Source organism: Sus scrofa, chromosome 13, assembly GCF_000003025.6.
Source record: "Sus scrofa isolate TJ Tabasco breed Duroc chromosome 13, Sscrofa11.1, whole genome shotgun sequence".
Lineage (NCBI taxonomy): Eukaryota > Metazoa > Chordata > Mammalia > Artiodactyla > Suidae > Sus > Sus scrofa.
Window position 1 is genome coordinate 139,590,922 of NC_010455.5, and position 20,125 is coordinate 139,611,046.

General features: G+C 39.6%; 2 protein-coding genes across 3 annotated transcripts in view; one reads left to right on the plus strand and one right to left on the minus strand.

Moving 5' to 3' along the window:
* GTF2E1 (general transcription factor IIE subunit 1) overlaps positions 1 to 18,562 on the minus strand; it is a 43,593-nt gene extending 25,031 nt beyond the window's left edge. Inside the window, exons 1-2 of one of the 2 annotated variants that reach the window (XM_021070303.1) lie at positions 18,424 to 18,562; positions 12,080 to 12,557 (exon numbers count right to left, since the gene is read on the minus strand). In XM_021070303.1, coding sequence (XP_020925962.1) covers positions 12,080 to 12,527 — 448 coding nt within the window. In that variant the 5' untranslated portion in view covers positions 12,528 to 12,557; positions 18,424 to 18,562. Of the gene's footprint in view, positions 1 to 12,079; positions 12,558 to 18,250 lie in introns of both variants that reach the window. The other variant, XM_021070304.1, reaches the window with a different exon arrangement.
* The window catches only part of RABL3 (RAB, member of RAS oncogene family like 3), a 44,788-nt gene continuing 42,905 nt past the window's right edge, over positions 18,243 to 20,125 (plus strand). Inside the window, exon 1 of the mRNA XM_021070305.1 lies at positions 18,243 to 18,756. Coding sequence (XP_020925964.1) covers positions 18,711 to 18,756 — 46 coding nt within the window. The 5' untranslated portion in view covers positions 18,243 to 18,710. The remainder of the gene's footprint in view (positions 18,757 to 20,125) is intronic.

The window sequence follows — 20,125 nt, forward strand, 5'->3', positions numbered from 1 at the left end:
ACGAATCCGACTAGGAAACATGAGGTTGCGGGTTCGGTCCCTGGCCTTGCTCAGTGGGTTAACGATCCAGATCCGGCATTGCCGTGAGCTGTGGTGTAGGTTGCAGACGCGGCTCGGATCCCGCGTTGCTGTGGCTCTGGCGTAGGCCAGCAGCTACAGCTCTGATTCGACCCCTAGCCTGGGAATCTCCATATGCCGTGGGAGCGGCCCAAAGAAATAGCAAAAAAAAAAAAAAAAAAAAAAAAAGACAAAAAAACAAATACAAAGCTTTCTGACTCAAAAAACTAAATTCACTGAACCATCCTGAATTACACATCCCTTTCCCAACCTCTTTTCATCCCCACAGCTACAATTTAGCAAACTTTCCCCATGTATATACATAGGCTCTAATTTTTAAAAATATGGAACAGGAGAGAGGATCTGTAACAAAAAAATTTATTTAACAATCATTAAATGTGTATCACATACCTGGCATTTACTCAGCTGCATCTTAATGTATCAAGTTCGTAAAAAGGATCAAAATATATCCATATGAAGATAACAGAAGAAAAATCTTTTTAAAATAGATATTCAAAACTATATTTTAGGGTTGTCTATTCACTAGTATGTGAATGTTCCAATTCTATGACATTATCACTCCAAAATGAGAAAAGATATGGAGACTTACTTCTTGGGACGAGAGGGAAAGAGGAGGGAGGGTAAGGGGAAAGAGTTCCATACAATTTTAACCTTCTCCAAAAGTAAGAAATGTAAAAACAAACAAATAAAAAAAATGAATCAGAGGCATTGGGGGAGAGAGGAGGGACTGGAAACAAAAGGAAAATACAGTTAACATTCAACAGATTCAAACTTAACACGTTCCTTTGCTAAACACAGAAAAAGAAAATTTAGGTGATATCTTTTATGCTGGCCACGGTCTTCCACTTAAATGTTTACTCATTAACATACACAGTACTCATTTTAATTACGTGAGAATTCAGTCAAAGGAATAATGAATAACTACAAATAAAACCAAAGTGAAAAAAATGTTTATCCTCCTTAGTTTGACAAGAAGAAAATGCTTTGGAAATTTATCACAATTGAGGAAAAGGGAAAAAGACATTATGAGACAAATCCCCAAATTTATTTTATTTGGATTGTGTTTTCTTTCTTCACTCCAAAATATCCAATGAATAGGTCATTGACTAATGTCTAGAATTCACTGTCAAAGTCTGTCAAACATATGAATTGCAACTGGAATATTATTCAGCCATCTTCCTATCAAATAATTAAACATATCTATCAAAATAAAATAAGCCCATCTACCCAATATTCTGTGATAATCTATGTGGGAAAAGAATCTGAAAAGAGAATGGATGGGTACATGTAAAACTGAATAACTCTGTTGTACAGTAGAAATTATCACAACATTGTAAATCAACTATATGTCAATAAAACTTAATAAAAATAAAATAAGCCCAATTGCTTTGTTATGCTACAGGTGCTGCAGTGCTGAAGCAGAAGTCATGTTGCAGCCCAAGTCTTCAAGACTGGCCAAAGAAACAGGCAGGATCAAGTGTTCGCTGCTGCACAGCCCTTACCTCAACACAGTGGGACTAATATCCCAAGGATTTGCAACATTCTGCCTTCCTAAATCTAGCCACTCATCTTCTGAGCTGCGTTTTTGGAGCTCACATTCTATTGGGGAGTAGTCAAGACAAAAAAATAACATCAGGCATTAAGCACAATAAAGAAAAGCAAAGCAGGAAAAGAGGATAAAGAAAAAAGAGGGTGGTTTTAGAAAGGGGTACTGCTTATTACACAGGACTCTCAGGGAAGGCCTCTCTGATACAGCAATATATAAGTAGAGACTTAAAAGACACAAGGGAGCAGGTCACATAGATATTTGGGCAGGAGGAAACAATATAAAAAGACAAGAAGTGGAGTTCCCATGGTGGCTCAGTAATAACAAACCTGACTAGTATCCATGAGGATGTAAATTCAATCCCTGGCCTTGCTCACGGGTTAGGGATCCGGCGTTGCCGTGAGTTGTGGTGTATGTTGCAGATGCAGCTCGTATCTGGCATTGCTGTGGCTGTGGTGTAGGCGGGTAGCTACAGCTCTGATTCAACCCCTAGCCTGGGAACTTCCATATGTCTCTGGTGCGGCCTTAAAAAAAAAAAAAAAAAGACAAAAAGTAAAGGAATGCCTGGTATATAAAAGAAAGGCACAAGTAAGATGAATAGTGCAGTTGCTGGTGGAGTGAACATGGAAGATAGTGGTAGAAATAGTCTCCGAAATGGGGGGTTGGGGGGGTTAGGAGGCATGCAGGCAAAGGGGAAAGGAGAATATCTATTTTATCTATAAAGCCTTCTAAGTTCTGTTAAGGACTATGACTTTTCTGAGGGGAGAAGCCTTTGGAGGGTTTTGAAGAGAAGAGTGACACAACCTGATGTGCTTTTTAAGAAGGGTCATTGGCTGCTGTGACAAAAGAGTCTACACATGAAGCATGAGCGAAAGGAGACCAGCTAAAAGAGTTGTAGTGCAAAAGCTAAGCAAGAGATAGTGGCTTAAAAAACTTTTCTGGACAATCCTACAAAAAAAACTTTGAATAAAAGTTTTCGGAGTTCCCATCGTGGCGCAGTGGTTAACGAATCCGACTAGGAACCATGAGGTTGCGGGTTCGATCCCTGCCCTTGTTCAGTGGGTTAACAATCCGGCGTTGCCGTGAGCTGTAGTGTAGGTTGCAGACGCGGCTCGGATCCTGCGTTGCTGTGGCTCTGGCGTAGGCCGGCGGCTACAGCTCCGATTCGACTCCTAGCCTGGGAACCTCCATATGCCGCGGAAGCGGTCCAAGAAATAGCAAAAAAAAAAAAAAAAAAAAAAAAAGTTCTCTACTCCTCCTCATTCAAAACTTCCAGGAAAAGCAAAAGATGGAAGACAATTCATAGTTCCAGGTTAAAATCAAGTAAAGGACTTGAGCTGCTAGGATTCTAGTGAAATAAAGAGGAATCTATAAAAATTTCAAGACACATCACTAACATAGGTTTAATTTTACCACGTATGAATCCAACCACCATATATCCTTTAGGAGTCATCTTTGGACATTGGTTCCTCTCCCACTGAATATTTTATGGATTCTGTATTTATGAGAAAAGGGAATAAACAGGGGAGCTTTGGAAAATAAGACTGAAAAAATCTAAATATTATTCTCCATTAGGCCACAATATGTTTCTGAAGAGAGCCTAATTGAACAGAGCACATTTTCTATATGAACACTACTATAATCAGAAGTTTCAGTTTTTAACCAAGGCTTTCAAATTAACCAAAAGTAACCAACATTATCCTCTAAAAGCAGTAATTAAAAAACCCCAAGCTTCTCCATACTTTTAAAATGTCAACTATTCTCCAAATCAAAGGGTGCTTTGCAATTAGAGTTGAGAGATACCATACATAGTATAGAAGAGACTGAACTTAACATTTTACATATCCTAAGACCTTTTCGACAATGATTATAGGATTTGCCCAAGGAATACTTACTAACACAGCCCAAGACTGGAAGCTAGCCAGGTCTCTGGAATCCTAACACACTCAATTTGCTGTCTTGTAGCCACTGGTTAAAAAAAACAAAAAAAGGGAGTTCCCGTCGTGGCGCAGTGGTTAACGAATCCGACTAGGAACCATGAGGTTGCGGGTTCGGTCCCTGCCCCTTGCTCAGTGGGTTAACGATCCGGCGTTGCCGTGAGCTGTGGTGTGGGCTGCAGACGCGGCTCGGATCCCGAGTTGCTGTGGCTCTGGCGTGGGCCGGTGGCTACAGCTCCGATTCAACCCCTAGCCTGGGAACCTCCATATGCCGCGGGAGCGGCCCAAGAAATAGCAACAACAACAACAACAAAAAGACAAAAGACCAAAAAAAAAAAAAAAAACAAACAAACCAAAAAAACCCTCTAAAGATGACATTTCCACTGATTATGCCAAAGCACCCAATATAGTGAGTGCTCTTGCAATACTAACATAAATTGGCCAGGCATTAATAATCATAACTGCTACAACAAAATTTAATTAAGAATCACTTTTTCCATGGAGGCCCAGGGTGCAATGGCTGCAAACAGTAGCCTCATCAGTAGTATATACATCCTGTTGCCTAAGGGTTGCCCTAAGGGACCTTGGAAACAGCCCTTTCCAGTGGACATTCATGTCTAGCACGCTGTCCCCAGTCTAGTCTCCAGACAAGTATTCGCAGTGCCTTTGGAAACCCCCCGGGGCAAAGAGGCCAGGGTCCACACTTGCCAAGTCATAATGCCCATCCACATCAAGCTTCAGAAAAAGCATGTGACTGAGGCCCTACACAGGGCCAAGTTCAAGTTCCCCGGCCACCAGAAAATCCATCTCCAAGAACTGGGGATTTACTAAGTTTAACTCAGATGATTTTGAAAAAATGGTGGCAGATGGGAGTTCCTGCTGTGGCACAGCAGGATGGCCGGCATCTCTGCAGTGCCCGGACGCAGGTTCAATCCCCAGCCAGGCACAGTGGGTTAAAGTATCTGGCAATGCTGCAGCTATGGCATAGGTCTCAAATGTGGTTCAGATCTGACCCCTGGCCCAGGAACTCCATATATACCACGGAGTGACCAAAAGAAAACGTGGTGACAGAAATGCAGCTCATCCTGGATGACTGCAAGGTTAAATATATCCCTAACTATGGCCCCCTGGACAAATGGCAGGCCCTGCACTCATGACAGCATTGGTGCTGTCCCCCCCTTACTCACATCCACCAATAAATACTTTCTGTCAAAAAAAGAAATAAGAATCACCTTGCTCTCTCAGATTTCAAAAGAGCTTATGGAGGAGAGTGAGGTGAGGCTGGGCATAAAAAGTTAAAAGACTGGAAGGATAATCATAAAACTTACCAACTGTCAACACAGAGAAAGGTGGAAAGAGTAGGGACTAGACTGAGAGATTGTAGAGAAGAAAAACTAAGGTTAGCCATTTTATTCTACATATTATTCTGTTATTTGTGTCTTTAATAAGTTAACATTCATGCATTATGTATTTTTAGAAGAAAGAAAAATAGCATTTTGAATTCTCCAAAAGCATCCAACTTTCTCTCTTTTTGCTCTTTTACAGCCGCACCTGTGGCATATGGAAATTCCCAGGCTAAGGGTCGAATCAGAGCTGCAGCTGCTGGCCTACGCCACAGCCACAGCCACAGCCACGCCATACTGAGCTGCATATGTGAACTACACCACAGCTCACGGCAATGCCAGCTCCTTTAACCAACTGAGTGAGGCCAGGGATTGAACTCGCATCCTCATGGATACTAGTCAGATTCTTAACCTGCTGAGCCACAACAGGAACTCCCCCAACCTCCTCTAAATATGCAAAAGTTATAGTCATTCTTGGGATATTCTTTGAAAGCATTATCAAGTCCTTTGTTAAAATTTTTATAGTTTAAAGTGTTCGGGGGATATACATATTAAAATATTAAGTTAAATACTGAAGTTTCAAAAAGTCACCTTTTATAATCATTTCCAAATTTATTTCATAAAGTAAATTTCTTCAGTTTAATTGAGCAAGGGGAAGTGTATGAAAAAAAAGAATCGCTATTATAAAATAATAAGACAGGACCATAGTTATAATATTTTATATAATTTTACTTATAATAAAAAGGAATTTGGAGTTCCCGTTGTGGCTCAGTGGTTATCGAACTCAACTAGCATCCATGAAGACATGGGTTCGATCCCTGGCCTTGCTCAATGGGTTAAGGATCTAGTGTTGCCATGATCTGTGGTGTAGGTCACAGACGTGGTGTGGCTTCGATCCTGCATTGCTGTGGCTGTGCCAGAGGCCAGCAGCTACAGCTCTGATTGGACCCCTAGCCTGGGAACTTTCATATGCCACGAGTGCGGCCCTAAAAAAAAAGACCAAAAAAAAAAAAGAGGAATTTAAAAATTCACTATAGAACACACAACACTGTAAAATATTCATTTGCATGTAAAAAGAAAAAGAAGTAGGTTTAATGCACTTTTAAATTCAGAAGATCTCAAGAGTGTTAATGATGTACACAATACAATTCCACCCTCAAAACTCAAATTTATCAACGAAATTGGCTTTTGTCCTTTCTTAAACGGACATATCTAGATTTAGTGTAATCATGCATCATTCCTTGATTCTGGAACTCATCATAAACAAACAACAAAAAATGTACAATGCCCGAGAGGGAAAATAATAAATTGAAGTATGGTACTTGGGTGAATTCTAAAGCTTGTAATAAATTACTTAGAATAGGCCTGTACCAAATTCATTACAACATTCAATGAACAGGCAAAAGGTATGTGATTTCGATGTGACTATTTGAAAGATAATACTCAATAGCATATCGTATGCCAGCATCAAATTTAAAAAGCAATTCTTCGCAAATAAGTTCACGTCTACGTAATCAGCATCAAAAAATACAAATGATAAAACAGAAGATTTTTTTTAAGCTTTCAAATCCTCAAAATCAAAAGCAGCAAGTTAAAAAAGGAAAACAAAACAAAAACAGCCCTAAAGGTTTTGGCAGAAAGTGAAGGGTAGAAGAGGGAAGACACTTATTCCATGCTACCTTTCCATAGCTAGGTTTTGTTTTTTTTTTCCCCCCAACTTATTCTAATAATCACCTTCCCTCCTGCCCTTTCTTGTCCCCAAACTCACAGCTCTGAGCATTCCAGTGTAGTTTTCTAATTACTCTAGCAAAGTAATCCTAGAAAGATTTCTTTTATGTTTGTTTGTGTTTTTAGCATTTCAAGAATTGAAAACACTGCTAATAAGCTATCTCCTGTTCCAAGTGGAACTAGATGAAGATAGGAAAAAGCAGCCTGCTCTTTGAAAGTAACAAGTCTTTAAGAAGCTCACAAATATAGGACCCTTGACAGTTTTAAACATTAGGTTGAGGGAACTGAAGAGGAATTTCAATGATATGGGGATCAGGCAACTGATCTCTTTAAACTAAAGGGCATTACCTGCAGTCACAAGGGAAGCAGGGACTCCTGATTTAACCACAAACTTAGAAATGAGTATTTCAAGTACACAAGTTTACTTGAATGTTCTGAGTGACTCTGAACTAGCCTGTAGAAGAGGTCTTTTTCCACTGTTGGCTATTTTTAAAGTTATTTATTAGACACATTTTATTTTAGAAATAGTTATTAAAGGCTTCTTTTAATGTCAAAATCTATTGACTCTAAGTTTTTTTCCATGGAGCCACACAAAACCTGAATCTCCACGAAAGCTATCATATCTTCCCAAGCACTCAATCTAAAACATCCTAGAAATCTATATAGCCCTACATTTCTTTATTATTTTCTAAGATCCTCCAAACCGTAGAGCACAACACAGGCATGCGGATGTGTACCCACACACACATTAGGTGAGCTGAACTAGATAATCTCTAAACTCCTATTTACAGATTGCATTGGATAAGTAACAAGGACCTACAGTATTGCACAGGGAAAGATACTCAATATTCTCTAATAACCTATATAGGAAAAGAATCTGAAAAAGAATGGATATATGTATAACTGATTCACTTTGCTGCACACCTGAAACTAAAACAACATTGTAAGTCAACTACTATACTCCAATAAAACTTTAATAAAAATAAATTTTATAAAAAGATTGAACACACATTTATGAGATTCCTTTTTTAAAAAAATTTACTTCAAACAGGATTCCCTGGTCTACAGGTGAATTCAGTAATAGGGGCTCCCAAACTATTTCTAAATTTCTAATTCAAACACCTAACAATTTTACCCAACACACAATAAAACTAGTGTCTTATACACCTTTATGAAGCTATGAAACTATATGTTCTCACCTAATATCCCCACTGCTGAGAATCCTTCTTAAATTTAAAAAAACAAGAATAAAATGCTATATACACAAAAATATTCAAAGTGATATATCTATACCAGCAAAAAAAAAGATAGAGACAATCAAAGTGCTCCAAAGAGATGGAAAGGAAAAGGGGTGGGGGGGAATCACACCTATTTCAACATATTTCGAATACTAGATAGAAACAGGAGAGTTGGTACATTAAAGAAACCAAGAGACCACAAATTATTCTTTTTTTTTTTTTTTTGTCTTTTGTTGTTGTTGCTATTTCTTGGGCCGCTCCTGCGGCATATGGAGGTTCCCAGGCTAGGGGTTGAATCGGAGCTGTAGCCACCGGCCTACAGCCAGAGCCACAGCAACGCGGGATCCGAGCCATGTCTGCAACCTACACCACAGCTCACGGCAACGCCAGATCGTTAACCCACTGAGCAAGAGCAGGGACCGAACCCGCAACCTCATCGTTCCCAGTCGGATTCGTTAACCACTGCGCCACGACGGAAACTCCCACAAATTATTCTTGACTATGACTCTAATAGGTAATACACAAAAGGTTGGTAGTTTTGCTATAATTTTTTTCCTCTTCAAAATTTTCTCTGGCATCATGGGCTGAAAAATGTTTAAATTAAAAATAGAAATTATAAAGCTATTTTCATCATCTAACTTTAACATCTAAAAATATATATATAGGACTTCTCGTCATGGCACAGCAGAGACTAATCCAACTAGGAACCACAAGTTTGCGGGTTCAATCCCTGGCCTCAATCAGTGGTTTAAGGATCTGGTGTTGCCGTGAGCTGTGGTGTAGGTCACAGATGCGGCTCAGATCTGGCATTGCTGTGGCTCTGACAGCTTAGCTTCAATTAGATCTCTAGCCTGGGAACCTCAATGTGCCATGGGTGTGGCCCTAAAAAGCAAAAAAATAATATAAAAATAAAAAATGTTTATATACATATAATCCTCCCCCTCCTTTTTGGGGAAGCATGTTGCTGAATTTAACTTAGAAGTATCATTAACTAACTCAGCACAGTTGAGATCATTAAAGTAGAAATGCTAAGTCTATTCACATGGTCAGAGGCTTACTAAATCTAAAACATACATTTATGAACCACAAGATGCTATTTTGCTAATCTGAGGGATTTCATGCAATGCTACTTTTGTTTTGATTACATTAGACCCTCATATTTCATGAAATAAAACAGCTGATTTTGCCTGATTAATTTCTAAAACCCAGGACTACTGGGCAAAAGCTAGGCTATTCCATTTTAATAAAATTAATGAGCTACACGTATCAAACACCAAACACTAGGAGCATTTAACCCCAGAACACCTAAGATTATATAAATGGAATGTATGGAGAGAATTTATAATATTTAGGAAAGAGAGATGGGGGAGGATAAACTATAAACTGAAGAAAATTGCTGGCTTATGTGTGAATTAACACTGGTAAAACAATTCTTTCTGGATTCAATTTCCCGAGGCCAAAATTTCTGGATATTCATCTAAGAGTCACTACTCTGTCCAAGGGCAAAGAGTTGTCCATACACTTGAGTTACGAACTTTTTATTAGGAAAGAAGTAAAGCCTGGAAGGCTTCAAATCGAATTCCTGAAAACCCTCTAGTTGCTAATATAAACCACAGTTCATAAACCTAGGAACTAATGAAATGGGAACAGAGATAGAAGCCCATGTGATACCTCCATAGCTGATCAGAAATATCAATCTCCAACAGCGATCAAGAAATAGAATACCTTTGTATAGCTCTGGCCTAAAATGAAACTGTATCACTGGCTTAGAATGAAAACGGTATCAATTTAAGAGCATGAATATTACGGCAGAAAAACTTCCCTCCTCCTCCTCTGATACACATACCAAGTGTTTACTTCCTGTCTTCTTCAAAATGAAGGAGAGATGTGAATACTGAGAAAAACAGGAAGGGAACAGAGGGAGAAAAACCAAGATTTCTAAAGGGAATGTATAGAAGAACAAGGGAGGGTGTCAAGGAATTAATAGTGGAAAAAAATAAAATAAAACCAGACTGACAAGCAGGTTGGAGGGAGAGTCTAATATCATCCAATCAGCATATTCTCTCCGTAAAAGAAAGTCCAATGAAAAACCAAATTATAATCAAAAGGCAAGTACATTCTCAGAATTAGGGTCCCCAATGATTACGAATTTTCATTCATGGTAGGTATCTCAGGTTTCAATGCAAGGACATAACTGCCAATGAAGTTGGCTATTAGTGTTGGCTTATCAGGGCACCTTCCCCTAAGTGATACCAATGTAAAGTAACTTATTCTTGCTCTTTTGAGCCCCTTCTTTCCACTTGCATGTTGACCATAACTCTCATGTCAAAAATACAGTTTTTGTTCAGACTGGCCACAAAACAACTCTCTTCCATGCAATGTTTTCATGCTACCTACCCAGTCTCAACTCTCTCACTCAAATCATCTTGACTATATTTGGCATTAGACCATCTCTTCCACAAGCCACCCGTTGATTACAACTCATTTCATTCAGACACAAACCCTAGATAAAATTTGAAGAGCATCATGAATCAATCTCTTAAATACTGATGTATAGTAGTAGGATAACTTCCTTTTAGAAAGGTTCATGAAATTAAGAATCAAATGATGAGGAATGTAGTAAAAGCGTATTACTTTAGATTATCCTGAGGATAGTAAAGGATATCTACTTTACTTTCATTGCAGTAAAGAATGATGAAAATGATCACTCAAACACCAGCAGCTGCAGAAAATCACAAAACCAAAACCCAGAGCTCTTTCAAGAAATCTATTATTAGAGTGAATAGCAAAAATCATGAGACTTCTCTAAGTTTATTTTGAAAGAGCTCCAGATATAGTCTATGACCTTCCTCCATAGCACACTCAAGCAATGCTTATACTCAGGATGGTTAAGATTTTCTGATAACCAAGAGCTCTCCTAGTTAAGTCCTTTTAAGGAAAATAGTTAGGTTTAGACAAATTAAACATTTAACATAAATATGAATTCTTTAAGGATATTTCATCTAAAATGACTCGCTTCACAGTAAGTAAGGAAAAAAAAGTCATCGGCTATCATTGCTCATTTTGTTAATAATCTTAACTGATACTGGGATTATTTCCCATTAAAAATTGTTTAAAAATTCTTTAAAATGTACAATATATAATATATACAAAATTAGAAAATTAAACATGTACGTAAATTTATAATTTTTTTACAATAAAACATTTCATCTGTAAAAGTTCAAACTATATTTTTCAGACAGTTTTTAAAAGTCAGGTCTGTGAACTATAAAGGAGTCTATACTCCTGAATTCAGCCATAACAAGGGACAATTGAACTTAGCAGTGATTCTTTCTATATATTTTTATAAATTTTTAATATAAAATTGACCCACTGAGTAATTAGTAACACTATAGTCTCTTTTCCAGTTTACAAATAACTATACAACCTAGCACTTTAAAGTTTCTCATGTTAATGTTAGACATCGTATTTTTAGAAAATACACATTTTGTAAATTCTTTGTTGTTAAGAAAATCCTTAAAACTAAAGTTAATTAAACACAGCAATTTATAACTCTTGCTGACAACTCTCTTCTATCAATGAATGGCTAAGAAACTAAATGTCTATTGTTAACTTGGAAAGGGTGCCCTTCTTATTTCATCTGGCTAACTTTTATTTATTTTTCAGGTCCCTGCTATTTCTAATTTCTTTCAGAGGCCTTCCCCAAATCCAGATTAGGTGCCCTAGTTATGTTCTCATGATAGTACTTTGCACTTTCATTAAGCACTTAAATACCAAGAACAAGTATTTGTTATAACTGTTTGGCAGTGATTGGCACAAGTAAGTGCTCAAATATCTGTTGAATGAGGAGGTCAAAAGTAAAGTCAGAAGAGCCTCAAAATGTTTAAGTCAACCCTTTAGATTAGGCTGCAGCTGTAAACAAGGGATGGGGTGGTAGCAAAGTGGGAGCACCATAGATGAAAGACAGTCCATGGATGAATTCACTCCCTTGTAGAGGATAAAGGCTTTACAACAGCTTCTAAAAGTAGTATGACAATCAAATAGGACATTAAGACTAAGAATCACTGCATGCTAACACTGATATATTTACTCAAAAGTATAATGATATACATGATTGGCTTAAGAATTAGATAAATCCATTTAAGAAAAAAGATACATACTTTACTCTTAAAAAGTTACTAAAAGATTCATAAACTGGAAAAATCTCACCTGTCATGGGATCAAAGAGCTGATTAGCTTCTAAGTCTGTAAAAGTACTACTACAGACAGGACATTTGAAGGAAGCCCGGTTGGTGGAATCTCTCTCATCGGTTTCAATTCTCCTCCTCATGTGGTCCAATTTATATTTTACCACATTAACAAGAGTACGATAATTGATAAAGTAGTAGTTATGACGAGTGGTTTTCCCATCTGCAGCAGTCTCTACCCTCATTCTGCATTTGATGAATTTGTCTCCCTTTAAATTATTCAAGACTGATCTAAGTTGCTTCCGATCGAACTTGAGCAGCTCCAGCATGTCCTCCTCTTTCACACAGGGGTTTCGGATCAAGATGTCCAAGGCCAAAGCATGCTCGATGCCATAAAACCCCCGGATCACATACTTGGCCAACCGCTTCAGTGCTGCAGGAACCTCAGTGAGGACATCTGGATCTGCCATCTTTAGCAGCAAACTTCAACTTTAAATGTACTGAATTCCGAAAAAAAGAAAAAAAAAAAAGAGAGAGAAAGAGAAAGAAAATTAGTTAGGCATAAGGACAAAGTAATCCTTTTAAATCTAGAATAATCAACCCACGCTTTAGAAAACTGGTAACCACTACGGTTGGAGTGACACAAAGGTACTCAAAACATTGTTTGAAAAGACTAATGTCTAAGCATTTAACAGAGAACAAAATTTTCTTCTAGAGTACACAAAAGATTACACCTAAAAAGCTTTCTTAGGAGTTCCCATCGTGGCACAGTGGTTAACGAATCCGACTAGAAACCTCGACATTTCGGGTTCAATCCCTGGCCTTGCTCAGTGGATTAAGGACCCAGCGTTGCCGTGAGCTGTGGTGTAGGTTGAAGACTTGGCTCAGATCCTGTGTTGCTGTGGCTCTGGCGTAGGCCGGGCGGCTACAGCTCCGATTAGCCCCCTAGCCTGGGAACCTCCATATCCTGCTGGAACGGCCCTAGAAAAGGCAAAACTTTCTTAAATGGTTATTTTCATGATGTACAATATGTTTAACCCCAAAAAGTAACTTATTACTTATAGCAATGATAATTATATTAAAACCACTTTATTTCAGAAAGCTAAACAAAGTCTTTTGGGGGTGGGCATGCCATGGCATGTGGAAGTTCCTGGGCCAGGGATGGAATCTGAGCCACAGCAGTGGCCTGAGTTGCTGCAGTAACAATATGGATTCTTAACCCACTGCACCACAGGGGAACTCTATAAAGTCATATTATTCTTTTTTTTTTTTTTTTTTTGTCTTTTTGCCATTTCTTAGGCTGCTCCCACGGCATATGGAGGTTCCCAGGCTAGGGGTCTACTCGGAGCTATAGCCACCAGCCTACACCACAGCCACAGCAACACGGGATCCGAGCTGCGTCTGCAACCTACACCACAGCTCAGGGCAGCGCAGGATCCTTAACCCACTGAGCAAGGCCAGGGATCGAACCTGCAATCTCATGGTTCTTAGTCGGATTCGTTAACCACTGTGCCACGACGGGAACTCCAAGTCACATTATTCTTAATGCTACAGATCTTCGGGAATGCTGGAAAAAAACAACCAACCAACCCCTGAGAAGCTTTGCAATTAGCATACTCTTTGAAGGGTCTTTATGTCTTGAGTAAAATTTTTCCACCAAGATAGATTCTAGGATGTTTTACACATTCATACTCTCACAGTAAAATCACAACAAACCAATAAACACATAAGTAATCACCATTTGGGGGGGTTGGCAAAATTACTGTTATAAATCTGAGAGAAATTAACAATTAGATCCAGACAGTTTTACCAATATTAAAAAGTTAAATGATGAATTAAGTAAATGCCATATAGTTCTTCAAAACAATAATTACAAATATCAAGATATCCTTAAATATTAAATCTCTTGCAGGGCAAAAGCATAAGTTAATTGTACCCAGAAAGCTGGCTTTTAGAAGCCCAAACTGGCATGGACTAGACTTTCATGTGGTAATTAAAGAGCCTGGGCTTCGGAATTAAGAATCAGACAGCTTTGTGGGGGTATTTTTTTGTTTCATTGTTCGTCTTTTTAGGGCCGCACCCATGGCATAGTGGCGTATGGAGGTTCCCAGGCTAAGGGTCAAATCAGAGCTACAGCTGCCGCCCTACACCACAGCAACAGCCATGTGGGATCCGAGCTGTGTCTGCGACCTATACCACAGCTCACGGCAACGGCTGGATCCTCAACTGACTGGGTGAGGCCAGGGATCAAACCCACAACCTCATGGTTCCTAGTCAGATTCATTTTCCACTGCGCCACGATGGGAACTCCAAGACAGCCTTGGTTAGTGGCTGTGTGATCCTAAACAAATCTCTTAAACTTCAAGCCCCACTTCACTCTCTGAGAAATAAGGATAATATCAATTACCTTAATGAGGTTTTTGTGATGAATAATGAAAATGTAATGAGCTTAGGGAAGCACTTATTAATCCATATCAATTTAATATGCTCCAAACTAATCAAGGCCAGGCTATCCATATAGACTATATCAAATGAAACTTCCCTGTACCATAAGGAAATTTATAAAAGACATCCCATTGAAAAATTTCAATAGAGAATCATATTCTGTTATTAATACTAGTGTCTATTGAATCTTTTATTTAAAACAATGGTTATCCACCTTATCAGATTTAATAATTTTTATAAGAAATATTTTTATACCCAAAGTACTATACTAAAAAGATATGCCTAAATAATCAATGCATACACATACTTGGAGGGGGGATATAACATACTACCTGTAATAAAGGAAAAAATAAAAGTCAGTTATAACAAATTATATATTTCAGATTGCAAATACTCAAGCACGACTATATATGAGACAACAAAGCAGCACTTAGATCCAAACTTGTGGTCCTGGAGCCTTTCTGTCATCCCAAGGTTTAAGGATGCCAAGCGAGCATCTGGGTTTAACACCAAAGTACCAGATGCATTTTGTTCTCCTTTCCAATTTGGTCTATATGTTGTATTTGAACCTAGTTTGGGGATTTTTGTTTTGTTACATGCTCAACATTTGGCAGAACACAATATATGGCTTCAGAAACAGACCAAAGGATGGCAAACCAACACCAAAATAACCTACTTTTCCATTATTATCTCCCTCTATTACATCTCTCTTCTCTGACCTTCCATTCCATATACTCCATTTTCCAGGTCAAAAGTTCTAAACCCTGGGCTATAAAGCAGAATGATCTGCTGGGATGACAGAAAGGCTCCAGCACCTCAAGACACCTACCCTGGGCCTTGTTTTGAGAGATTCTGTTTCAGCTGGTCTAAGAGAGTAAGATTAGGCATCATACTAATTTTTTAAGCTCTTTTGGTGACCCTAATATACAGAGTAAGTCCCTGACCACTGTTACCAATAAACTGGGTATGTGGCTCTTACTCATCCCACCAAAGCACATCCTGCATGGGGAAGGCCCTGTTCACTTGTCATTCAGCCTGGTACCTTTGCCTAAAACAGCTTAGCTAAAGTGCTAAAGATATGAGCAAGGGAGTGACATGAGGACTCTGGAGTCCCATTGTTTTGAGTTTTGAATCTCAGTTCTACTATTTCTGAGCCTCTGACCCTGGAAAATTCTTGGTCTGTTTCATCATATATAAAAAGTGATTAACAATGTCTTCTTTATAGAGTTGATACATGGAGTAAATGAGATAATATCATGTGCAGTGTTCTGCTTTCAAGGCTGGCATCATAAGAGTTCCATTAAGTGTTGGCCTTCGTAACAACTCCCTACTTAGATAAGTAATTCTTAAAACACTTTGAGAAATGGGCTGAAATAAATGAAGATGGAAGCCCTGTGGAAGTATTAAGAATTATAGTAATCAAACCTAAACTACAAAAGGCAAAAATATAAGAGGACAGGATGAATGAAACTTACAGAGACAAAATCAAAAGGATCCCATAATATATTGCAAATGGAAGATACACAGTAGGAAATTTTTAAATATTTGGGGTTTTTTTCCCCAATTTTTTTACTATGATAAAATATGCACAGCATAAAATTTACCAATTATATATTTTTAAGTATACAGCTCAGTGGTATTAAACACATTCATAATGTTATCCAGCTATCACCATCAACCACTTCCACAGCTCTTCGTTTTGTAAAACTGAAACCTTACACCCATTAATAACATATAGCTATTTGTTTTAAGCCAGTATGACTGGGAAGAGACAAATATACTGAGAAACAGGCTAACACCTGAAGAGGAACAGGTGGAAGAAATGAGGCATTCAGTTCCAGTTGCTTGTGTTTGAAGAAATACTACAGAATGTTACTGTGAAGATGTCCCACAGGTAGCTGAACAAATGAATCTGGAGCTCAGCAAAGAAATGTATGTGCCATCTTGTTCAAAATCGCTATATTCTAAAAATCCTCTTTTCTGACCACTGTGTTCTCTCCTTCACTGCCTCTACTTCCCCACTGATGCTAAATCTCTTCAATCTCTGGATTTTATAATACTTAGGTCAGAGGTCTCAAATTGGCAGCTTCTGCCACATGATTTGACTAATTTTGATTTCAAAATGTTTTGAAAATTTTCTGAATTAGTGGTCAACATTTAAAAATCATGAGATTTGGAGCTACTGTTGTGCTTCAGTGAGTTAAGAACCTGAGTAATGTCCATGAGGATATCCATGCAGGTTTGATCCCTGGACTCGCTCAGGGGGTTAAGGACCCACAAGCTGCAATACAGGGGGCAGACGAGGCATGAATCTGGCATTGCTGTGGTTAGGCCAGCAGCTGCAGCTCTGATTCCACCCCCAGCCTGGGAACGTCCACTAGCCGCAGGTGTGGCCCCAAAAAAGGAAAAAAACAAAAAACAAAAGTCGGATCCTGCATCCTCATGGATACCAGTAGAGTTCATTTTCTGCTGAGCCACCATAGGAAACCCCCCATTTTTTTTTTAATGAAATAAAAATCATGAGATATCACATAAATTTTAATTTTCAGCTACTTCTCAAAAGTGGAAATATCTGAGGGAAAAAGTGAGATCATATTCCCACATGGAAACACTCAGCTGAAGAGCAATTGATACTTTAAAAAAGGGAAGGAGCTTGGCTGGCCTCTGGAGACTTTTGAGTGTGTGACCTTTGGGGGCCATGTCTGGTTTCTTCTTTTTAGTCTTATCAGTCCATCAGTCACCTATCAGTCTCACCTACAACCCTACCCTACCTAACCCAGACCCCTGAAAGCAAGTTGCTTTTGTTTTTAAACCATATGTATTCTAATCACACAAACACCAGGCAGAGTTGTAAGAACAAAGTTGAAAGTGAATGCACTCTCTGTACTGGGTCTAGGCTCCTCAGCCTCATCTGCAGCCACAATGGCATTCTCTCAATTCCAGGAGCCACACATGCTCTCTGCTTCCAAGCCTTTACACACGCCCCCACAACAAAGGCCGAAGTCCCTTCTCCTAATCATTTTTCACATCTCAAATGACATTTCCTCAGAGACACCTTCTCAGATTCTCCCTAGCAGTTTAGAATCATCCCCCTTTCACATGCTCCCATAGCTCTTTCCCCTTCTTGGTGGCAGTGAATAGTTATACTTTCTCAATGTCTACATCGGAGACAAGGGTCTTAATCTTGTTCACCACTGATTTTCCAGTATGGATAACAGCTGGTCAAGTATTTCCATAAAACTTTCAATAGGTCTCCTCAGCACGTGTTCTTCAAACATGCCCACCCTGTTAGCCCTCACCTCCCCCCATTCACTTTCCCCACTGCAGCTTCCAGAGTAAAGAAAGGTAGGGTATTGAAAACCCTCTTCTTAAACTTCAAATGGTTTTAAGCAGGAGGTGACAGCACCAAATTAGCGATTTTAAAGGATTCTGCTGACTGCAAACTGCAAAATGAAGGGAAAGAAGAAGTGGACGTGGGGAGTTCTGTTAGATTTCGATATATTACTATTCCAAATCTGGAATAACGTGGATTCTATACATCCACCTGGTTTTTCTCAGTTAGCCACACTTCACGATAGTCTCCACGGCTTCATACATAAAGTGGCATTATCACCGCGAAACCTCTGGACCAGCCCCGTTCCCAAATGTTCGTTTCCGCCCCACTGTGACAACCACGACGCCCTAAATTCCCTCGGACTCTGCCAGCTGAGTCCAGAGGCCACACTTGACGCAGCCAAGCCAGTCCTACCCGAGGTCGCACATGGGCCGCTCCGGGGTCAATGGTTCTTTGGAGGACCAAGCAGAGAACCGACTCAAAAGAGTAAGGGGGAGGAGGACAGCTAAGGAAAAAGCAACGAAGACACCCTGAAAGGCGACGTCGAACCAGGGAACCGAGGACAAGGAACAGGGAACAAGGTTTACCAAAGCGAATCCTCGTACACTCCCACTACAGCTTCCCTCTGCGCCTCAACTACCGGCTTAAACGAGCCACGCCACTTATGCGACAAAGAAAACGCCATATTCCTGCGACCAGTTTTAGAAACCACCCGCTACTTTTAACCAGGCAGGCCAATCAGCACGGTGAGGCCTTCAATCAAATCAGTCACATTCCGATTGGCCAATGGCATTGAAGACTCGGCCCTCCATACCCAGCTCTGATTGGTCTTCAATCCCGGAATAGGCGTTAACCTCAGGAAGGAGCTGGCAAGATGGCGTCCCTGGATCGGGTGAAAGTACTGGTGTTGGGAGACTCAGGTGAGCCGCTTAACCCACCTTTGGGGCTCCCGACACTTTTGAGTTATATGAAAATCCTCCCCTTTCACTCCCTCTCCACCCATCTGCGGATGAACTGACTCTGGCGGGGGGCTGACATCCCTCTCAAGGCCCAAAGACTACACTTCCCAGAGGACTTTGCTCTGTTTAAGCGAGCCGCGGCTTCGCAAGTGTTGGGGGCGCGGAGCCCGGGCCTTTCTCTGTTTTTTTTAGGTTTTTACATCTGTCTACCAGATGACCGCAGCTTAGTGATCCTTTGTTTTAAAACATATGCGGATACTGAGTGTGGTATTAGACGCCGTGCTGAGACAAAGTTAGGACCTTTCCTTTAAGAGATTTTGTTAATTAAGGAAATCAAACGTGCGCTTAGGAAACTGTACCAGGTGCTTTGCATATATTGACTCAATCCTGAGATCAGGCCCGTTATCCCATTTTACAGATGAGAAAAGAGAGGCGGAGGGCTGTAAATGACAGAACTGGTTTGAACCGAGAGCCTGTGTGCTTAAAACACTAACCTATATTATTTAGTGAAATAGCAGGTAGTAGTAATCTTTTACGCTCAACTGGGCTTCTTGTTTTCTTTATTCTCTTTAATCTTTTCTTCTTTTTTTTTTTTTTTTTTTTGCTTTTTAGGGCCACACCCAGAGTATATGGAGGTTCCCCGGGCTAGGGGTCCAATCGATCGGAGCTACAGCTGCCGGCTCACACCACAGCCACGCCAAATCCCAGCCAGGTCTGCGATCTACACCACAGCTCATGGCTCCAAACATCTGACACAATGTCTATCAGAGCAAATATCCAAAAGTCAACTCCAGAAAAGCATATCTATGAAATGCAAAGTTACCATTTATTCCAAGTTTTTAAAGAGCTTAGGAATGGAGATAATGAGAAACAGAATGAGAGTGAAGTGGAAAGGGGGAAATGAAAACTTCAGTTCCAGTTGTCAAGTGTCCAAGGTGTCAAAATAATTTTAACACTAGGAGTAAACTGGGCTTAGCATTAAGATGAGTATGACCCTCATCTTAATTTTTCTATTTCTTACAACCCAGCACATAAGAGGTTTTCAATTAAGATTAAAGAGAACAGGAGTTCCCCTCATGGAGCAGTGGAAAGAATCTGACTAGGAATCGAGGTTGCAGGTTCCATCCCTGGCCTCGCTTGGTGTGTTAAGGACCCCAAAGAGCCTGAAAAACAGCCCGACCAAACAATAAAGTTGTTGGGGAGAGGAGATGGTTGAGAACATTTTTACATTGCCTGAAGATTAGTTGAATTACAAAATATTTTACTGAGCATTTAATACTCCCTTCAGAAAGTTGCACTTTGAAATTCTATGAACATAATCTAATTTATG